Raw genomic sequence first — 20,583 nt, 5'->3', positions numbered from 1 at the left:
TGCAGATGCTGGTACAAATCGATGTATATTACCTATTAGGTGATGATAATTAGGTATAGGTAATGATATTACCTATGTTTGTGTCGGTCTTGCAATTAAAAAGGTTCATATGATTGCTTTTTGTTTTCATGTCACCCTGATGCTAATCCATATCTCTGAAACAGTTCCAGTGTCTCCAGTATCACAGTGGGTCAACTACCAATAATTGTTCATTTACTTCTCTCTCTGTTCGTTATCACTTTGCCCTATCTGTGTGTCACAATGCCACATTTGTTATTATACAAAAATGCTTACCTCACTCATTCTGCTATTGAAAAGAGCTCGTTGCTTCTTGAATGCAAAAGCATTCTGACATTGAACCTTCCAGCACACTGCAGAGAAGAATTGCAGGCATAAAGGGAAAGGCCAGTGCAGTGGAACTTGAGACTGAATGGCCTCTTTTGGTATTAGATATTTGGGATCGGACTGCAGCTCATAAGGCAAAAGTTCCATGGAGGACTACCAGCTAGCTACAGAGCCCAGGCCAGCTTGTTCTTGAATTTTCCACCTAGGTGTTACATCGCAGAAGTCAGGACTGAGCTGCAGGCCAAACGCCATTGCTTGCTTTGTGTACGATCAACTCTCACGTGTAAACTTTTAAAAATTCTGTAAAAACTCTTACTATCCCTTTTTATGCCTTTCACTGGCTTTGTTTCAAAAAGCAAAATTTCCCTCCTTTTTGTTATTGCTGACTTTAAAAAAATGATAGTCCATCTTCTGTCCTGCTCTCTGTGCAATTGTTAGAATGATAGTCCATCTTCTGACCTGCCATCTGTGCAAAGTTTCCAGATTGAAATACAGGCAGGTCTACTAGAACAGCATTGTTGTGTTGCTAACAAACATGTGGTTATTATTGGATGGGCCTGGACACCATTCCAGCAAGTGATACCTTGCCTTTATTATATCATCTCCAGCCGAACTGCTCACAATCTAGTTACCTGAATTTACAACACTAAGACCATTTTTAATTAACATAATTTCTTAGCTTCCTCTCCTTTCTAGATGAGTACCCTTCACTTTTGAGGTCCCAACCTGTGTCACCCTGCAGGCAAGTCTCTGCAATGGCTGTCAGATCTGATCCAATTATGTCTATTTCCATTCTCAATTCATCAGTTAGGTTTCAATTGCTGTACACATTCAGATGAAGAGCTTATCATTTTGGCATTTTGTTTTTATATATTTTTGTAGACATCGCTGCTGATTTACTGTAAAATATTTGAATCTCAACAAATTTCAGTCAGGGCCAGTTTATAATTTCCCTGCTGTTTATGCAGAAGTCTTGATGTGTTCCTTGAGCAAATTGGATTGGTGTTTAAAAGGAAAGATGGATGCAAATAAAAGAGAAAAGCCAGCTTCATTGGAGGTTTAAACGGAGAGAGACATGGCAACCTTTGGTACTTAAATGTTATAATTGCACAATAGTGGATTGGAATGTTCTGTTTTTGACTGTTTTTTCTTATAGTTACAGTATCCCGTTTATTGGGACATCCTTGAATTTTGTGATGGATTCAGGAAACTTTTAGATCATCTGCAGCTGGATAAGGTCAGTGCATGACTATTGTATTTAATACAAAATATGTTTCATTCAGTATATTAATGATATGAACGAAGAGTTTGCTGTACAATTTTTAAATGTATTGATGACATCAAATTGTAGCTGTAAGTACTATAGGCGAAGAACATGTCACAATAGATTTGGAGAATTGACAAATGTGTATATAACTGCCAAATGATTTGCACTGCAATGTAAGGCTGTATTTTTAGAGATTAAGATAAATGTACACTTGGATAATTAAATGAGGAGTAAAAGACTTGGCAGGGATGCGCAGATTTAAGTAAAGGATCCAAACAAGAGTGGCACATTGAACCAAAGATTGGCTTGTTGGCAGAAATCAGGGAGTAGCAATGGCCAGGTATTTTCATACTGTAGAATACATAAGGCTCGGTAGCTTTTGTACTTTATGCTACTGATTCAGCCCTGGAGGTGGAGACAGATGATGCCGATGTTTACCATGTGTCTGATAGGGGGGGGGGGTAGGATTGTTTCTGACTTCATGAGGATACAGGAAGTCAGTTGGGCAGAGAAGTGTGAGGAACCAAATTTAGGTGGTAGATCAAGGCAAGGAAATATGGAACAAGAGTCAAGAGTGTTTATTTGTCAGATGCACCGGATGTGAATCGGAACAATGAACTTTGTACTTGCTACAGCTTTACAGACACATTAAACAACAATGGTAAATATACAATACATTATTAGTTATTCCAAGTAAACTAGACCATGAGAGTGCAAAAAACTAAGTGTGAAAATCAACCATAGTGGTGCAAAGTCCATAGTAGTTCAGTAGAGTTGTGGTTAGGGTTGTGCAGGGTGGTTCAAGAACCTGATTGTTGATGGGAAGTAACTGTTCTTGAACCTAGAGGTAATGGTTTTCAAGCTCCTGTGCATTCTAGCTGATGGTAGCAGTCGCAATAGAGCATGGCCAGGTGTGGGCCCTTAATGATATTAGCTGCCTTGCTGAGTCAGCCCTTCCTGTGGATTCCTTCTTAAAACATAGGAACAGAATTAGGACATGCAGCCCATCGAGTCTGCCCTGCCATTCGATCATGGCTGATCTATGTTTCCTTCTCAACCCCATTCTCCTGCCTTCTCCCCATAACCTTTGCGCCCACACTAATTAAGAGCCTATCATCTCCACTTTAAAAATATCCAATGACTGTGCATCTGTGGCAATGAATTCCACAGATTCACCACCCTCTGGCTAAAGAGATTCCTCCTCATCTCCATTCAAAAATACATAATTTATTCTGAGACTGTGTCCTCTGGTCCTAGACTCTCCCACTAGTGGAAACATCCTCTCCACATCCACTCTATCTGAGCCTTTCACTATTCGTTATGTTTCCATGATATCCCCCCTCATCCTTCTAAACACCAGCAGGTACAGGCTCGTTGCCTCTCCCAGTTCTTTTAAATCTCTGCTGTAACTAATTTACCTATAATTAATATACCCTCACTGCTGTAACATAAAAAACAAGTGCTTGGAAATGTTGAACATGTCAGGCGTCATCTGTAGAGATGATCTGTTTCATTGTAAATGCAGCACACTGACATAAAGGTGGTAAAGGCAAAAAACCTGGCCTTGTTATAATTGACGTATACCTGCAGTGCCATGATTCGCAGGAACGTTCATCGTGCAGAAAGATAAGATCGTGTTGAATACAGTAGTTCATTTTTACTGAACTTTAATGTGATGGATTGAAAGGGGCTCCTTGTGTAAATTTCCAATGAAAGCATGAACGGTTGTGGCTCAGTGTAATAAAACAATTAAAAAATGTAAATACAAAGAACCAGGGTTGATTTGTTAAGGGAATGTTATTGGGAGAAACATTATTCACTTTGGTAGATCTGATTGTCATCTACATCAATGATTTGGATGAGAACATACACAGCAAGATTAGCAAGTTTGCTGATGACACAAAAGTTAATGGTTTTGCAGATAGTGAAGATGGTTGTGAAAGATTGCAGCAGGATCTGGATCGATTGGCCTGGTGGGCAGAGGAATGGTTGATGGAATTCAGTACAGAGAAGTGTGAGGTGTTGCATTTTGGGACGTTGATCAAGGCCAGGACCTAAATGGTAGGCGTCTGGGTAGTGTTGTAGAGCAGAGGGATCGAGCAGTACAACTGGACACAAAATGCTAGAGTAACTCAGTGGGACAGGCAGCATCTCTGGAGAGAAGAAATGGGTGACGTTTCAGGTCGAGACCCTTCTTCAGACTTCAAAACAGGTGCATGGTTCCTTGAAGGTGGTCAAAAAGGCTTTTGGCGTTTTGGCCTTCATCAGTCAGAGTACTGAGTATAGAAGTTGGGAGGTCATGTTGCAGTTGTATAAGATGTTGGTGAGACTGCATTTAGAATATTGTGTTCAGTTCTGGGCACCTTGTTATAGGAAAGATAGTGCAGGAGGATGAGGGGTGATCTTATAGAGGTGTACAAAATCATGAGAGGAATAGAAACATAGAAACATAGAAAATAGGTGCAGGAGTAGGCCATTCGGCCCTTCGAGCCTGCACCGCCATTCAATATGATCATGGCTGATCATCCAGCTCAGTAGCCTGTACCTGCCTTCTCTCCATATCCCCTGATCCCTTTAGCAAAAAGGGCCACATCTAACTCCCTCTTAAATATAGCCAATGAACTGGCCTCAACTACCTTCTGTGGCAGAGAATTCCACAGACTCACCACTCTCTGTGTGAAGAAATGTTTTTTCATCTCAGTCCTAAAAGACTTCCCCCTTATCCTTAAGCTGTGACCCCTGGTTCTGGACTCCCCCAACATCGGGAACAATCTTCCCGCATCTAGCCTCTCCAACCCCTTAAGAATTTTATATGTTTCTATAAGATCCCCCCTCAGTCTTCTAAATTCCAGCGAGTACAAGCCCAGTCTATCCAGTCTTTCCTCATATGTAAGTCCCGCCATCCCAGGGATCAATCTGGTGAACCTTCTCTGTACTCCCTCTAAGGCAAGAACGTCTTTCCTCAGGTTAGGAGACCAAAACTGCACACAATACTCCAGGTGCGGTCTCACCAAGGCCCTGTACAACTGCAGCAGAACCTCCCTGCTCCTAAACTCAAATCCTCTTGCTATGAATGCCAACATACCATTCGCTTTCTTCACTGCCTGCTGCACCTGCATGCTTGCTTTCAATGACTGGTGCACCATGACACCCAGGTCACTTTGCATCTCCCCTTCTCCCAATCGGTCACCATTCAGGTAATACTCTGCTTTCCTGTTCTTTCCGCCAAAGTGGATAACCTCACATTTATCCACACTATATTGCACCTGCCATGCATTTGCCCACTCGCCTAATCTATCCAAGTCACTCTGCAGCCTCCTAGCATCCTCCTCGCAGCTAACACTGCCACCCAGCTTCGTGTCATCCGCAAACTTAGAGATGTTGCATTCAATTCCCTCGTCCAAATCATTAATATACACTGTAAATAACTGGGGTCCCAGCACTGAGCCTTGCGGTACCCCACTAGTCACTGCCTGCCATTCCGAAAAGGACCCGTTTATTCCTACTCTTTGCTTCCTGTCCGCCAACCAATTTTCTATCCACCTCAACACTGAACCCTCAATACCGTGTGCTTTAAGTTTGTACACCAATCTCCTATGTGGGACCTTGTTGAAGGCCTTCTGAAAGTCCAGATATAACACATCGACTGGTTCTCCCTTATCCACTCTACTAGTTACATCTTCTCTACTAGTTACATCTGGTAGATGCAGAGTCTCTTAACCAGAGTAGGGGAATCAAGGACCAGAGGACGTAGGTTTAGGTGAAGGGGAAAAAATTTAATAGGAATCTGAGGGGTAACTTTTTCACACAAAGTGTGGTGGGTCTATGGAACAAGCTGTCAGAGGAGGTAGTTGAGGCTGGAACTATCCTATCATTTAAGAAACAGGCAGGTACACGGATAGGACAGGTTTGGAGGGATATGGACCAGTGGGACTAGTGTAGGTGGGACATTGTTGGTCGGTGTGGGCGTTGGGCCGAGGGCCTGTTCCACATTGTATCACTCTATGACTCCATGACTCTAAAAGATTTAGGGAAATGAGTGAACGGCTGACTAAAGGTTGCAGTGCAGGGCAGCAATGCAGCTGCTCATGCTAACGCATCACTTGGATTTACCCTCAGAGGGATAGCATTCATAAGTAGTGATGTCACTTGGACCTGCACAGGACATTTGTTGGAGCATTCTGCAGGTTTTTTCTCCAAAAAAAAAAGGATTTTCTGGTCACAAAGGGAATGTGAAAAAGGTTTACCATTTGATATCAGAACCGAGAGATTATTCACATCCAGGAAAGCTGATTCTTTTCTGAGGGGTGACTTGATAGATTGTTAAAATAGTGAGATTTTGCTGCCCTAAAATAGTGCTACTCATGCAAAATGAAAATATAATCCATTAGGGAGTCAAGAAGAAGGAATGTTCAACCAGAAGGCAACATTCAAATGAATAGATTTAACAAACAGAAGGGGAAGCTAGATTACACTCAATGGAAAGAAATCTTGGGGCATGCTAATTATTTAGGTAAGAGGGATTAGAGAAGGCTTGTACGGCAAGCCAAGAATAGATAAATACCATAAAGACCAGATGGGCCGAATGCCTCTAAATAAAATCTGATGTAAAAAAGTGAAATTCTTTTCAAATGATAGATTTTAGAATTTACCTGAGATTTTCAATGCCATAATAGCCACAAGTCCTGGATAAACTAACGCCAGTCAAATCTCACTTGTGTAGGTTCACATTTTTGGTGCTTCCTTGGGAGGATTTTTGGCACAGAAGTTTGCAGAATATGCACACAAATCACCCAGAGTTCATTCCCTTATCTTGTGTAATTCATTCAGTGACACATCTATCTTCAACCAGTCTTGGACTGCCAATAGGTAAGACATTAATAGATCAATGTTTCATTGTTGGTGCTACAATTATTCACTTCTATTCATCTCAAGGAATCCATTTGGATTTGATTAGATTGTGGAATCTTGAATTTTCTCCTGCCATTTTCCTCGTATTCCAATATCCTCTTACTCTTTTCACATTTAATAAATCTACAATCCGAAGTCAATTTCTGATATTAGAGAGGTTCTTTAGTAACTAAAACGTAACAATGGGGTTAACAGTGCATAGATTGAAACTCCTCTTATGTCTGCCTAAATCATAGGTCTTTCCATTGGCAGGTATTACGCCAAGCTTGTTTGTGGACTGTGGGAAGATTGTAAATTGCTTGTCGTCCTGCTTTAAACAGTGGGAGATCAAAAGATGTTGAGTGACCTACTGTAAGCCTCAATTATAGTGTAGCACCATTTCACTCTGTTGACTCTCAATTGTAGTAAAGCCCCATTTCACTAATGGCTCTCAAAAAGCCGACTTGGGCATGGAGGTAGTCCACTTGAAGGTAGACACAAAATGTTGGAGTAACTCAGCGGGACGGGCAGCATCTCTGGACAAAAGGAATGGGTGATGTTTCAGGTTGAGACCCTTCTTCAGTCCACTTGGTCCATTTTCCTGCAGGAAGCACTTGATGGCATTGCTAACCCGCTGCCAAGGTCTATAAGACATGCCCACCACAGGTGCTTGGTGCTGGTCTGAATGACAGTGTTTCTACCCACATTATTATGAGGAAGCTGCCACAAGTTCAGCCATTTGCATCTGCAGGCATATAACAGTTTAACGGATGGATAGCTACTACTTGCAGTTTCACATCTCCTGAGCTGTCCATGTTTTTTTGGAATTGTGATGGTGTTATTTCAGCAAGGGTAGACAAACTGTTGAAATTTGTCTGCTTAATTTGTCTGGTGGTGATTATTCAGCTAGTGTTCTCGTCAGACAAACAACGCAGAGCAGATTCCATTATCAATGGGTGTGATCTCTAATCAGTGTCCCAGATTCACATGTCTTTGGATTCATTGGTTGGTCATGTACAGTGCCCTCCATGATGTTTGGGACATAGACCCATCATTTATTTATGCCCCTGCACAATGTCAGATTTTAATAAAGGCCATTTTTATACATTTTGGTTTCACCATGTAGAAATTCCAGCAGTGTTTATGGAGGGCACTGTAAATGTAAGGAATGGAGATTTCAGTAAGTTTGTTGGATTAGACTGCTTGCATTGCAAGTGATTGCATCTCTCCAAAGGTAATATAAATGACATTGGGACAGATATATGATAGGAGGAACATTAGCCAAATGCAGGCAAATGGGACTAACCCAAATGCCAACTTGGTCACCCTGACTAGGTGGGCCTGAGGGCCTGTTTCTGTGTCACATAGCTCCATGACTATGTGAAAGCTAATCATAGTTTTCCATTAGTGAATCAGATAGAACAAAAGATGTGTGTTGGTTGTCTATTACCTCATTAAAATCCGACTGATTTGCTTGTTAGTAGTTGAATAGTTAGGGCGTAGAGCAAGGGACTGAGCACACAATCCTGAAGGACACCAGTATTGAAGGTCAGGGTGGAGGAAATGTTATGGCCAATCCTAATATATTGATCAGAAAGTCTAGAAGCCAGTTGCAGGTGGAGTCCTCAAGCCAAGGGTCAGACATTTAGGGGTGAGCTTATTCAGTTAAATGTATTAAGGTGGATCCCTCCATAGACTTATTTTTACATAAATTGCAAAGGAGTCTAGATTGTCTGGAAAAATGGGCGCAGATGTGGCCCATTATCAGTCTTTCAAATCGCTTCATGTGGTTGATGTTAGAGCTATTGAATAGTTGGCATTATGACAGGCCACTTTATTTCTCATGGGTAAGAAGGAATTGCAGATGCTGGTTTAAACTGAAGATAGACACAAAAAGCTGGATTAACTCAGCGGGTCAGGCAGCATCTCTGGAGAGAAGGAATGAGAGCTGAGTTACTCCAGCTTTTTGTGTCTTATTTCTCTTGAGGACTGGAATGCTGGAAATTTCCTTGTCGCTGGTAGGGACAATAAACTACTGAAATGAGAGGTAGAAGATGTTGGTAAGGACTGTGGCCAGTTGATTGTCGCACAATTTCAGAACCGGCCCAAGGATTCTATCCAGGCCAGCTGTTTATCCTCATGAAAACAGACCTGACTTCTGGCACGAGATGTATGCAGCAGAGCCAGCGGATGATGGAGGGACGTGCCTTGGTGGAACTTTGTTGACCTGTTCAAAGAGGAATCAAAAGGCATTGAGCTGATCCAGTGGAGATTGCCCCTGATATCAGCTTGTAGCCCTAAAACAGTTGCCTGGCGTGCTCTTGATTGAATGGAGCCTCCGGGTTGTTTTCGAGTTCTTTCTTGGCATTCCTGATACCCTTGCAGAGACCATACCCGGTGTTCTTGTGGTATGGGATCATCCTTGTGACAGGTTTGGATCTGGACTTTGGCAGAAAGCGAATCTACCTGTTCATCCAAGATTTTGGGTTAGGTTAGACCCTAACTGGGCCAGTTAGAAAGAATCGTCAAGACATTTGTCGATGGAACCCATGCAACTCAGGCTGGAGGAAGTGATCTTGAGCAAGCTACAGTCAGCCCTCTGCCCACTCAGACTCTGCTGTACTCTCTGCGTTAGTGCCTCGTGCTTTAGTTCTGTCTGTAAGCCGGCCGGAACAGCATGGACAGATGATCAGACTGACCAAAATGAAGATGAAGGATGGAGCAAAGGCACGATGACAGCAGTGTCGCAGTGACAGTGAAGGAACAACCACGTATTTCAAGAGAAACCAGCAGGGGGCGGTGTTTCCATTCGCTGCTGCCCTTGTTGGTAAATGTTGTGGGTTTGGGAGATGCCCTTGTAGTCCGAGCGAATAACTGCAGAGTATTTTATAGGTCACACTCGCCACGGAGAGCCAATCAGTTAACCTATTTCTTTTGAAGTGTACGACTGAATCTTTACCCATCATACTTAGACCAGTTTGTGCCAAATCTACAACTCTAAAGATGGCACGGTCCAGTCCAGTCGCCGTCGTGGTAGCTCTGCGGGAACTGTGCGTTTTAAACTGGTATGTTTACTTTAAAATTATCCCTAAGTGCTCTAGCGTGTGCTAGCACTTAGCAGTAACCAATGTACGACTGGGAAACGCTCGTAAAATTAAACTCGAGCGCTACCGGAGCACTATTAAACAGTACACTACTCACCGATATACCGATAGAGATCATCAAAGGAGCTCACCGCGGCAGCAGCAGTGGGAGCGCAGGTCAGTGGGAAAGTCGGAAAAAACACAGAGGGAAGCGAGGGGGGATTCGGAAAAGGCTGAGAACCCAATCCTTACGTCCACCTCTGCCCAGCATACTTCTGGCCAACGTCCAGTCCCTGGAGAACAAGCTGGATGACCTGAGGGCAAGGATCAGATTCCAGATGGACATAAAGAACTGTAACATCCTTTGTCTGACCGAAACATGGCTGACCCCGCTGGTGCCTGACCAGGTGATTTGCCCATCCGAGTCCTTCACTGTTTTCCGGGCGGACAGAACGGGAGAATCCGGGAAATCCAAGGGCGGAGGAGTCTGCTTCTTGACCAATAATAACTGGTGTAATCCTGGAAATATTAAGACGCTTTCTCGTTCCTGCTCGCCGGACCTGGAACATCTAACTATCTCATGCCGACCATTCTACCTACCCCTGGAGTTCAGCATGTGTTGTGTCGACACCAAAACAAGAACCCTGATGCGGCTGTGCTGGTGGCTGGAGATTTCAATAGGGGAAATTTCAAAAAGGTCATGCCCAACTTCTACCAACACATCACGTGTGTCACCAGGGGGGAAAGAACTTTGGACCACTGCTACACGCCGTTCAGGAAAGGCTACAAGGCCGTTTCTCTCCCTCCTTTTGGAAAATCTGACCACGCTGCCATTTTCCTGCTGCCGGAGTATAAACAACGGATAGTACGGGAAGCGACAGTGACGAGGGACGTAAAGCGGTGGTCTGACCATTCAGAGGCCATGCTGCAGGATGCACTGGGCGATGTCGACTGGAACATGTTCCAAGCAAGTTCCAGAGACGTAAATGAGTTTGCAGAAGCGGTTACGGACTTCATTGCCACAATAGCCGATACCATCATCCCCACGGTAAGGGTCAGTATCTTCCCTAACCAAAAACCCTGGGTGGACAGGCCTATTCGCGTTGCCTTGAATGCTCGCGCCGCTGCTTACAACTCCGGCCTGGCATCCGGCAACATGGACGACTACAAGGGAGAGTCCTACCGACTGCGGAAGGCAGTGAAGGATGCAAAAAGGAGGTACCGGGACAAGATGGAGTCACAGATGGAGCAGCAGGACACCAGGCGCCTTTGGCAGGGGCTACGGACAATAACTAGCTACAGGTCCAGCACCCCCTCAACCGGAAGTGCCGGCTCCTCCTTAGCTGATGACCTGAACTCTTTTTATGCACGGTTTGAGACGGGTAACACCACCAGCTCGCCGTCTAAAAACAGCACCGAAGGGGCGCTGCCTAGCGAGGCTGGAGGGGGATCCACCGCCGGGGGATGTACACACATTCTCGGTGTCCGAGCATGAGGTGAGGTGGGCTCTGACGCGTGTGAACACGAGGAAAGCTGGAGGCCCAGATGGTATATCTGGGCGAGTGCTAAAGTCTTGTGCTACTCAGCTTGCTCCAGTGCTCACCACAATATTCAACCTCTCCTTGGCCAAGTCCGTGGTTCCTGCATGCTTCAAAAGATCCATCATTGTACCGGTGCCAAAGAATGCCTCTCCAGCGTGTTTAAATGACTACCGACCGGTGGCCCTCACCTCGGTTGTCATGAAATGCTTTGAGAGGCTAGTCAAGAAGCACATCTGCGCCCTCCTTCCTCGCAACATGGACCCACTACAGTTCGCATACCGTCCGAACAGGTCCACGGATGATGTGGTCTCCCAGGTTCTACACACCGCTCTCTCTCATCTGGACAACCAGGGGGGCTATGTGAGGATGTTGTTCATTGACTTTAGTTCAGCATTCAACACAATAGTCCCCAGCAGACTGGTTGAGAAGCTGCTGGAACTGGGGCTTAACACCCCTCTGTGTGCCTGGGTCCTGGACTTTCTCACCGCCAGGCCCCAAGTGGTCAGGATGGGGGAACACACATCTAGCTGATGACACTGTGGTGGTGGGCCGGATCTCCAACAACGATGAGAAGGCCTACCAGGAGGAGGTGGCTGATCTGGCACTCTGGTGTCAGGACAATAGCCTCCTCTTGAATGTCACTAAAACGAAGGAGCTGATTGTGGACTTCAGAAGGGCTAAACATCCAAGGACGTACATGCCACTGGAGATAAATGGGTCTACTGTGGATAGAGTGAGCAGTTTTAAATACTTGGGAGTCCGCATCACAGAGGATCTGACGTGGGCAACGCACATTGCCGCACTGGTGGGTAAGGCAAAGCAGCGCCTTTACCACCTTAGACAACTGAGGAAATTCAGAGTGTCTCGGAGGATCCTTCATTGCTTCTACTCTGGGGCTGTAGAGAGCATCCTGTCCGGCAACATTACAGTCTGGTTTGGGAACAGCTCTGCCCAGGACAGGATGGCCCTGCAGAGAGTAGTGCGTTCGGCAGAACGCACCATGGGAACTACACTCGTCCCCCTGCAGGACCTATACATCAGGAGGTGCAGATCCAGAGCAAGCAAGATCATGAGGGACCCCTGCCACCCCAGTAACGGACTGTTCCGGATGCTACGATCAGGCAAACGCCTCCGCTGTCACGCTGCGAAAACGGAGAGGATGAGACGGAGTTTCTTCCCACAGGCCATCAGGACTGTCAACTTTTATAACCCCAGAGACTAAATTTTTGTCTACACTATAGTAACTTATAAACTTTATTTATATGCTGTAACTGTAATTCTTTTTTGTGCACAATCCGCAGGCATTGCCACTTTCATTTCACTGCACATCGTGTATGTGTATGTGACAAATAAAATTGACTTGACTTGAAAAAAAACTTTCCTCCTTTCTCCTCTCTGGTTGTTTTACTCCTAATTTTAAATGTTTGCATTCTGAGTGTGGACTTGCAGCCAGCAGAAACAGTTTCTCTTTTCTTACACCATCTAATCCGTCATGATTTTAAACTTTTCTATATAGTCTCATCTTTCTTTCCAGAGTTATGCGCAGGAATAGACAATGGGAATCGTGCAAACAAATGATGAAACACTGGGCAGGTTTTGCCCAGACTGAGCTGAGGAATAAATTATTCCATCCATTGAGTCTAATCCAGCTCCCAGTACAGCAATCCCATCCCTGCTCTTTCCCCGTAGCCTGTAAATGTTTCTCCTGTATCCATCTAATTTTCTTTTGATTTTGTTTTCCCCATTCTGCAGGCAGTGAATTTCAGATTACAGACATTCTCTTCTGTATCTTTTGATATCAATTTTTAATAGATGCCTCTTTGATCTTTGAACCATCTTTCCTTAAATCTCTCATCCTTAAATCAGTTGTTCAGCAGTTTTGGCAGTGACCACATAATTTCAGAGCCCTAGGCTCGACCCTCAACCAGGGTACTGACTGTGCAGAGTTTGCAGGGTCTCCCCACAGGTTCCATGCATATCCCATGTTAGATTAATCGCCTACTGTTAGTTGCCCCTTGGTGCAAGGCGACAACAAAAATAATCAAACTCCCATTGGAGGTAAAGGAAAATTGCAGGGGTATATGGAAATGAAGGAAGAAATAAAGTTAATGGGACCCCCCCCCCCAGGATAAACCTGATGAGGCAAGTGGCTTCCGTCGGATTGATTGCAAGACATGATGTATTTATTCCGTACCATTTGCAAAGTCTTCATGTCCTTACTAATGCCCACAATGGGATTCAATTTAAATTGTTATTTTATATAAGTTAACTATAGGTTTCTTTGGCTTTCCAGTCTACTTTTATCACTAGCTCCAGATGCTTTACTGCTTTATTACTGACGTCTATTTACACAATGTTTGCGATTGACTCTGGAGGTGACCAGTAGATGATAGACTCTGGTATGGAACTCGTTAGTTTTCCAAATCACATTATTTTTTTGCAATGCTGCAAAATAAAAATAAAGATTTAATCTAAGATACAACTGGATTTAAAAATTGATGCAAACGTTAAAAAAATCTGAAGACCTGGACAGAATGTAAGAAGATTCAAGATGGAAAAGTTCTTGCAAAAATTAAAGGTTACAAACTACATAATTCCCACAGTATGTGTGAAACTGGATAGAACGCCTTTGGCTGTGACTATCAGATGGATGGAGTGAGAGCAATAGTGTACTATTTCAAAGGGTGGTGGCGAGGGAGTACAGAACTTTAGGATAAATAGTATTTTCCTTTGTCTTTCCCTCTATGTTACCTACAATATGTGTAGTCAACTTTTCAGCTTCTGTCTAAGAATGACAATTGAAATCTTGCAAATGATGAAACATCGGGCACGTTTTGGCTCGTCTTTGCAGTGATTAAAAGGATACAGTGTGAATTAATTGGAGCGATAGATTATGAATCCTTCAATTTTAGAATTTGATGGAGCATTGTGTGCCAGTCGAGTGGCGGTGCTGGCTCGAAGGGCTGAATGGCCTACTCCTGCACCTATTGTCTATTGTGAGCACCGTGCCAGGGAAATTAAATGCCTCTAATGACCAGCGATGTACCTGAATGGTAGTGAGGGTGTGGCTATTGATTTCTGAAAAGAGAACAGAGGCGTGTACAGAGATTTTTAAGCTCATGACACAGAAAAGATTTTTTACTTGCAAGTCAATCAAGAAATAAAGGTTAAAATTTGAAATTGTTCTCAGAGGGCTGATGAGAATATTTTATTTGGTTGTCAGGATCTGAAATATCCTTCCTGAAAACGGTTTGTTGTTTCCATTGGGTCATTGAGAAAGGAATGCGGATGGGAAGTGAAGGATGTGGAATTTAAATTCGGTGAGCAACAGTAAAAGGTCAATATCGAGGAGAAATATATGTTTATATATATGTCTTTTTAGGGAATCAAATTTTCTAGCATCGAAATAGGCCATATCTCAGCTATCCAATTTAACTTGGATAGAAATATTCCAGTATAGAAATATTCTGTATCTCAGCTATCCAATTTAACCTGCTCCACGCCATTCAATAAAACCCAAGTTCTTTAATTGCCTGATGGATCATACATTTTTTAATATCACAAATTCCTCACAATATTATCAATTTTTTTGGTAATATTTGTAAATGTAATAAATCTGCAGCTATTCAGACAGCTTATGTGGAGCACTAACAATTCAGTGATCGTTTGTCGGTTTGATGAAAAGTCATCAGCCTGTAGAACCCCTCTCTCCACAGGTGCTTGGTGACCTGCCATGTCTTTACTGAATTTTCTCTTTTCACTTCAAATTTCAAGCATCTTCAATATTTTCCCTATTTATCAAATCTATCTTTTTCTTCTGTGATCAGATTGCTCAGTTTGGATTCTCTTGATGGCTTTCATATTACTGGGACATCTGTAAAATAACTTCAATTAGTTTTGCCATAACGATATGATTGTTAATTATGCTAATTTTCTTTAATGTTCTCTGTCAATGACTATCAACTTTACTGAAACGTCTCTCCAGCTTTTGGCTGATGCCCGGATTTATGCTGAAAAAGATTGTCCTTGGAAACTTTACAACTGGTCCTGTCGATTCCAAAATGGCGGATGCGATTGATTTCATGGTTGATCGGGTAGGCAGCTTTCTTTTGGTATTTGTGTGTGGCCAAGAAGGGAATTATACTGGAGTCTCTGATTCAATGGTCCAATACTTTAGCTGCTGGTACAGTCCTCAATTATAAGACTACTGAACTCTGCTTAGTAATTCATTGAAGCTTGCGTTCTAAATACTGTGATTTCTAAAAGATAATTAATCAGTTAAAACCCAGCAGCTGGGAAGCAACAAAATATGAAAATATGAAGGGAAAAGGCCAAAAGTATTGATTATGGCCACGATTGGATCTTATAGCCAGAACAGATGGCAAAAGATGCCCCAGAAATGCAGTTAAGCTGCAGTTCCTGCACATTTGAGCTCAGTGCAGTTGTCAAACAGTCTTTGATAGAGTTGGTAATGTCACTTTACAAATATAAAGAACAGGTCATGCTATAGGTAGACATAAAATGCTGGAGTAACTCAGCGGGTCAGGCAGCATCTCTGGAGAGAAGGAATGGGTGACGTTTCGGATCGAGACCCTTCTTCAGACTGGTCATGCTATAGTTAGTTTCAGTGCCTGTAAAATCATGGTTCCTTGAGCTTGTTGGCAACATTGGGACAATGAGTGCAGGAAACGTTCCGTTTCAGATTCCCCCGTGGCCACATTCTAGAAAGCTGAGTGTTACCACAGTAATTATAACGAGATGGGCAACTACAGTGCCATTGTGTAGGCTGCATTTGACCATCAAACTCCAGGACGTTACATCTGGGGCTCATCACCCTCCCCTGAATTCTCACCCCCTCCCATTGACCCTCCTCCTGCTTCTTCCCCACGCCCCTCCCTCTGGTTCACCCCCTCCTCCTGACCTTCCCTTCCCCCGTTCTGGGACCCCCCCACGCACACTCCTCAGTTGATAACTCTACGTCCCCTTTCAGTTGCCTGACCCCTCCTTCCCCACGTCTGCCTGCCTACCCTCCCTCGTTCTCTGATCTTGTCAATTTTCCCTGCTGTGTACAGGCCGTGTCTGTCTGTGTCATCCCGTATCTGTCTGTCTGTGTCTGTCTGGAGTGTTTGTCATGTGCTTGGGTAATAACTGTGGTGATGGCAAGCAGACTTATTAAGTACAGGACCCTAACTGAATGAATCCAAAGGTTTAGCTTGTAGCCCTGCTATTTAATGTTTGTGACATCAACATTTCCCACCTCTCGTTTTATTCCAAAACAGTTGGAAAGTTTGGGGCAGGGTGAGTTGGCGTCTCGTCTCACTCTTAATTGCCAGAACTCATACGTAGAACCTCACAAGATTAAAGACGTTCCTGTTACAATAATGGACGTAAGTATGTTTGATTCCAATGTATGGAATGTGGCTTATTTCACAGCTCCTTGTAGCGTACATCTGATTACTTTACTCTAAGTCCTGTTCGTCCACCAGTCTTGTCCATTTAACCATCTCTAATCAGACTCCTTCCTGGTCCTGTAATCTTCACATGCCCTTTCAGTCGCTATGCTAATATCTTTTATATAAATCTGACTTTTAAACATAGAGCAGTCCAACACAGGAACAGTCCCTTTGGCCCACAATGCCCTTGCCTAACATGATGCCAAGTTAAAATAATCTTCACTGTGTACATGTGATCCATATCCCTTTATTCCCTGAACATCCATGGCCTATTTCATAGTCTCTTAAATTTTAGTTTAGTTTAGAGATATAGCGTGGAAACTGGCCCTTCGGCCCCCCCCGCAAACTTACACTATTCTACGAACACTAGGGACAATTTATATTTATACCAAGCCAATTAACCTACAAACCTCTACATCTTTAGAGTGTGGGAGGAAACCGAAGATCTCGGAGAAAACCCAGGCAGGTCACACGGAGAACGTACAAACTCTGTACAGACAGCAGCCGTATTCAAACCCGGCTCTGGTGCTGTAAGGCAGCAACTCTACTGCTGCGCCACCGTGCTGCCGTCCATTAAACTGCACTCTTCTATCTGTTTCTGCCACCACCCCTGTCAAACACAAATATTAACTATTCATCGCTCCACGGATGCTGCCTAATCCGTTTTCCACCATTTTCTATTTTAATTTTTAACTCTTATAAACTTGCCAGGTATCTGTAATGTTCAGACTACCTTTTCTTACATCTAAATGTATTTCTTCAATCATACCACGCAGAACAATATCTTCAACCTACAGACTCAAAATGCTGGAGTAACTCAGCGGGTCAGGCAGCATCTCTGGAGAGAAGGAATGGGTGACGTTTCGGGTCGAGACCCTTCTTCAGACAATATCTTGAACCTGTCGGTTCGTCACTGTTGAAAGAACAATGCGTTATTTCCTGTTACCATGTACATTTTTTCTTTCTATTTGAGGTCCAAGTCTTTGGCCCTCAGATAGTCCCACCCTTCCCTCAACAATCGTGACGTTCATGTGCTCAATGAATACTGTGTAGATGAATGCCTTGAGCTGGTAATTCAAGCTGTGATTTCTATCATATGTTTCAGGTCTTTGACCACAGTGCACTTTCTCAGGAAGCCAAAGAAGAAATGTACAAATTGTACCCGAATGCAAGGCGGGCGCATCTGAAAACTGGAGGGAACTTTCCCTACTTGTGTCGGAGTGCTGAAGTCAACCTTTATGTACAGGTGGGGTGGCAACAGTTTGTCGTCCTGTATGTGTGTCAAGAAAATGACCATAAACTTAAGAAAATAAGGAAGTTAGGTGGAATTTTTGATTGCTGGAATTGTGAGCAAATGAAGAGGCGGGAGTAATGAATGCATTTTAAACATCTTCACATAAGTTTCCTTTGGCAAAGAAACAGCAGAAGTATCAATTCTAAAATTGCAGATAGAGTTTTGTATCTTGGGGAGATTGGAAGAAATTATGGTAACTCTTTATGCATCACTCCATCTCTCAGCAACCTTGTGCAGCTTACTTGTTTAGCATAAGCAGCATTTCCAGTGTCTTGTTATCATTTTTCATCCCATTGTCTCTGGTGGCATACCATTTTAGCACTCTCCACTTCCCTGACACAGACTGATAGTAGGCGGCCTTTTGCCTGTTGGCAGTTTACAGTAAAATTGCAATAATCTTGTATCTGGATTGGAAACCCTGATTTGTTTGGCATCCAGCTCACCAGGTTTTGTTCCACACATTTCCCTCAAAGTCACATGCTCCATTTATGCTCACCAGCATCGCTTTAAACTTACAAGGCTTACACTTGCTGCACTTTCTTTAAACTCCCTAGGGGCCTGTTCTTCAAGCTTGCTTCAAATCCACCAGGGCCCCGTTTCCTTCAACCGGCAGGTGCTCTGAATCCCACGCTCTTTCCAAACATTCTAGGACTCTTTTTTCCACTCTCTTTAAATTTTCCTGGTTAACTGAAGGATTTTATTATATTACTACATAATAGCTCAAAAAAGTGAAATGGAAGTGTGTTTGAGTATTAATGGGAGTAGCCACCGTAGCCTGGTAAAACTGTTATGGAAGTATGTTTGAGTATTAATGGGAGTAGCCACCGTAGCCTGGTAAAACTGTTATGGAAGTATGTTTGAGTATTAATGGGAGTAGCCACCGTAGCCTGGTAAAACTGTTATGGAAGTATGTTTGAGTATTAATGGGAGTAGCCACCGTGGCCTGGTAAAACTGTTGGTCCAAACCACCAAATCCAGAGGATGTCAAATTATTGGAACTTTACTATATACGTAACTTCCTCCATCGCTTTCATTACCTGCTAACTATAAACATACTGTTGGCTTATGGATTCTACTTTATATTAACTGCTGTTCTCTGTCCATACCCACTTAGTTTTTCCTTGTACCTTTCCCATTCAACCTATATTCAATCTGGTGTTCTCAGGGAATCCATCTCACATAAATACTTTCTGTTTCATTGATCATCTCTTCTAATAGTTTATCTAGAGAGCTTTAGTACCAGTATGATTCTCTGTTTGGGGAGTGTATGAAACATCTTGTACAATTCCTGTTGCCTTGTATTATCAATCTGTTCCACTTTATCCCAAACCATGTCCCTTGTCATCCCTTTGAATGTCATCCTCCTTCATTTCAGAAGTTCCACTTTAATTGGGTGCTTTGCCTCTGCTTTCAGATCCACCTGCGGCAGTTTCACGGCACGCGGTATGCTGCAATCGACCCGTCAATGGTGAGTGTCGAGGAGCTTGAAGTCCACCGAACCCAACTTGACAGCCTGAATGAAGAGGAATTGTAACTCACTCTGCCCAAGGAGTGATTCTTCACAGAAAGCCACTGTGCTCAGAACTCTGATTTATTTTAAGTGTCAGTGGTGCCTTTTTTTAAAAAAAGGACGGTGTCCTTACAGAACAAATGTTGAGATGTCAGATCATACTTGTTGCTTCTTACTAATGAATTAAATCCCTGTAAATGCGTGTTGACAGCCAGCCCTCGTTTCTGGGCAATGTTGGACAATCTCATGAATGATCTACACTCCAAGCCATGCATCAATAACTGGCAATGCAAGTGACCTTATCCTTGCATCAATTCTACTTAGTGCAAACTAATTTTACTTCAACTCTTTCTTTGATACGGCATTGGACCAGAGAAATGCTTCATGCCATCCAGACACTTTGTAGTTCTTGATACTGGGTTGGTATTTTACTGAGGTATGTGAATTAGTTTTTTTTGTACTTAATTTGATATCTTAAACTGAAAATATTTTAAATCATTTAAAAAGTTGCCAGAATTTGTTTTGAAGTTTATGCAAAATCATTAAATGTACACCTTACTTTGTATAGTCACTAACTTGTGATTTGCCACTTATTCTGTTTACGGTTTCAAATATAAAGCCACGATATGAAAGCTCAAGTGCGTAACCTTGATTATTTATAAGATCTTAGTTTAAACTGTAAATAATCTTATGTTACCATGACTGAACTTGTTTAGCTCTAATAATTTGATTGGAAGACGAAAAATCATTGAAACTCATTGGCGGTACGATGCACATGTTTATTTTAATCTGGTGTCATAATGCCATTTGTGTGTTTGCTGTATTCTGTACATTTTAATAAACAAAGTTTGGAACTTTATTCCGTTTGTCAAAATAGGTAAAGTTCAAAACTACTTTCGAGACCATCATTCGGGGCCGAGCCCGGTCTCACTGGCAGCTTTACTTGTGTATGTTTTGGTGATTAATTAATTATTATGTAGAATGGCAGAGAAAAATGTTCATTGGCAAATATCATTTGATATCTGATTAGTGTTTTCTCCATTAAGCCACGTCAGCCTGACTTGCTGGGAATTCTACATGTCCTTGAAGAAAAGCTGCACTCTTCAAAAGAATCTGAGATTGATTACTTCTCTTTCTGAAGTCAAAATTCTTAAAGTGCCAAATACATTTCCCCCAATGTTTGAGAACTATGGCACCAAC

The 20,583-nt window shown here is 42.9% G+C and overlaps 1 protein-coding gene across 3 annotated transcripts in view; it reads left to right on the top strand.

The window, feature by feature from the left end:
• Positions 1-20,241, top strand: part of spg21 (SPG21 abhydrolase domain containing, maspardin) — a 29,121-nt gene extending 8,880 nt beyond the window's left edge. For all 3 annotated transcript variants that reach the window (XM_078427086.1, XM_078427088.1, XM_078427087.1), the window contains exons 5-10: positions 1,502-1,582; positions 6,336-6,481; positions 15,112-15,220; positions 16,406-16,513; positions 17,685-17,825; positions 19,288-20,241. In XM_078427086.1, coding sequence (XP_078283212.1) covers positions 1,502-1,582; positions 6,336-6,481; positions 15,112-15,220; positions 16,406-16,513; positions 17,685-17,825; positions 19,288-19,407 — 705 coding nt within the window. In that variant the 3' untranslated portion in view covers positions 19,408-20,241. The remainder of the gene's footprint in view (positions 1-1,501; positions 1,583-6,335; positions 6,482-15,111; positions 15,221-16,405; positions 16,514-17,684; positions 17,826-19,287) is intronic.
• The last annotated feature ends 342 nt before the right edge of the window (positions 20,242-20,583 follow it).

The sequence above is a fragment of the Rhinoraja longicauda genome, chromosome 33 (assembly GCF_053455715.1).
Source record: "Rhinoraja longicauda isolate Sanriku21f chromosome 33, sRhiLon1.1, whole genome shotgun sequence".
NCBI classification, from domain to species: domain Eukaryota; kingdom Metazoa; phylum Chordata; class Chondrichthyes; order Rajiformes; family Arhynchobatidae; genus Rhinoraja; species Rhinoraja longicauda.
This window is presented reverse-complemented; position numbering and strand designations above follow the sequence as displayed.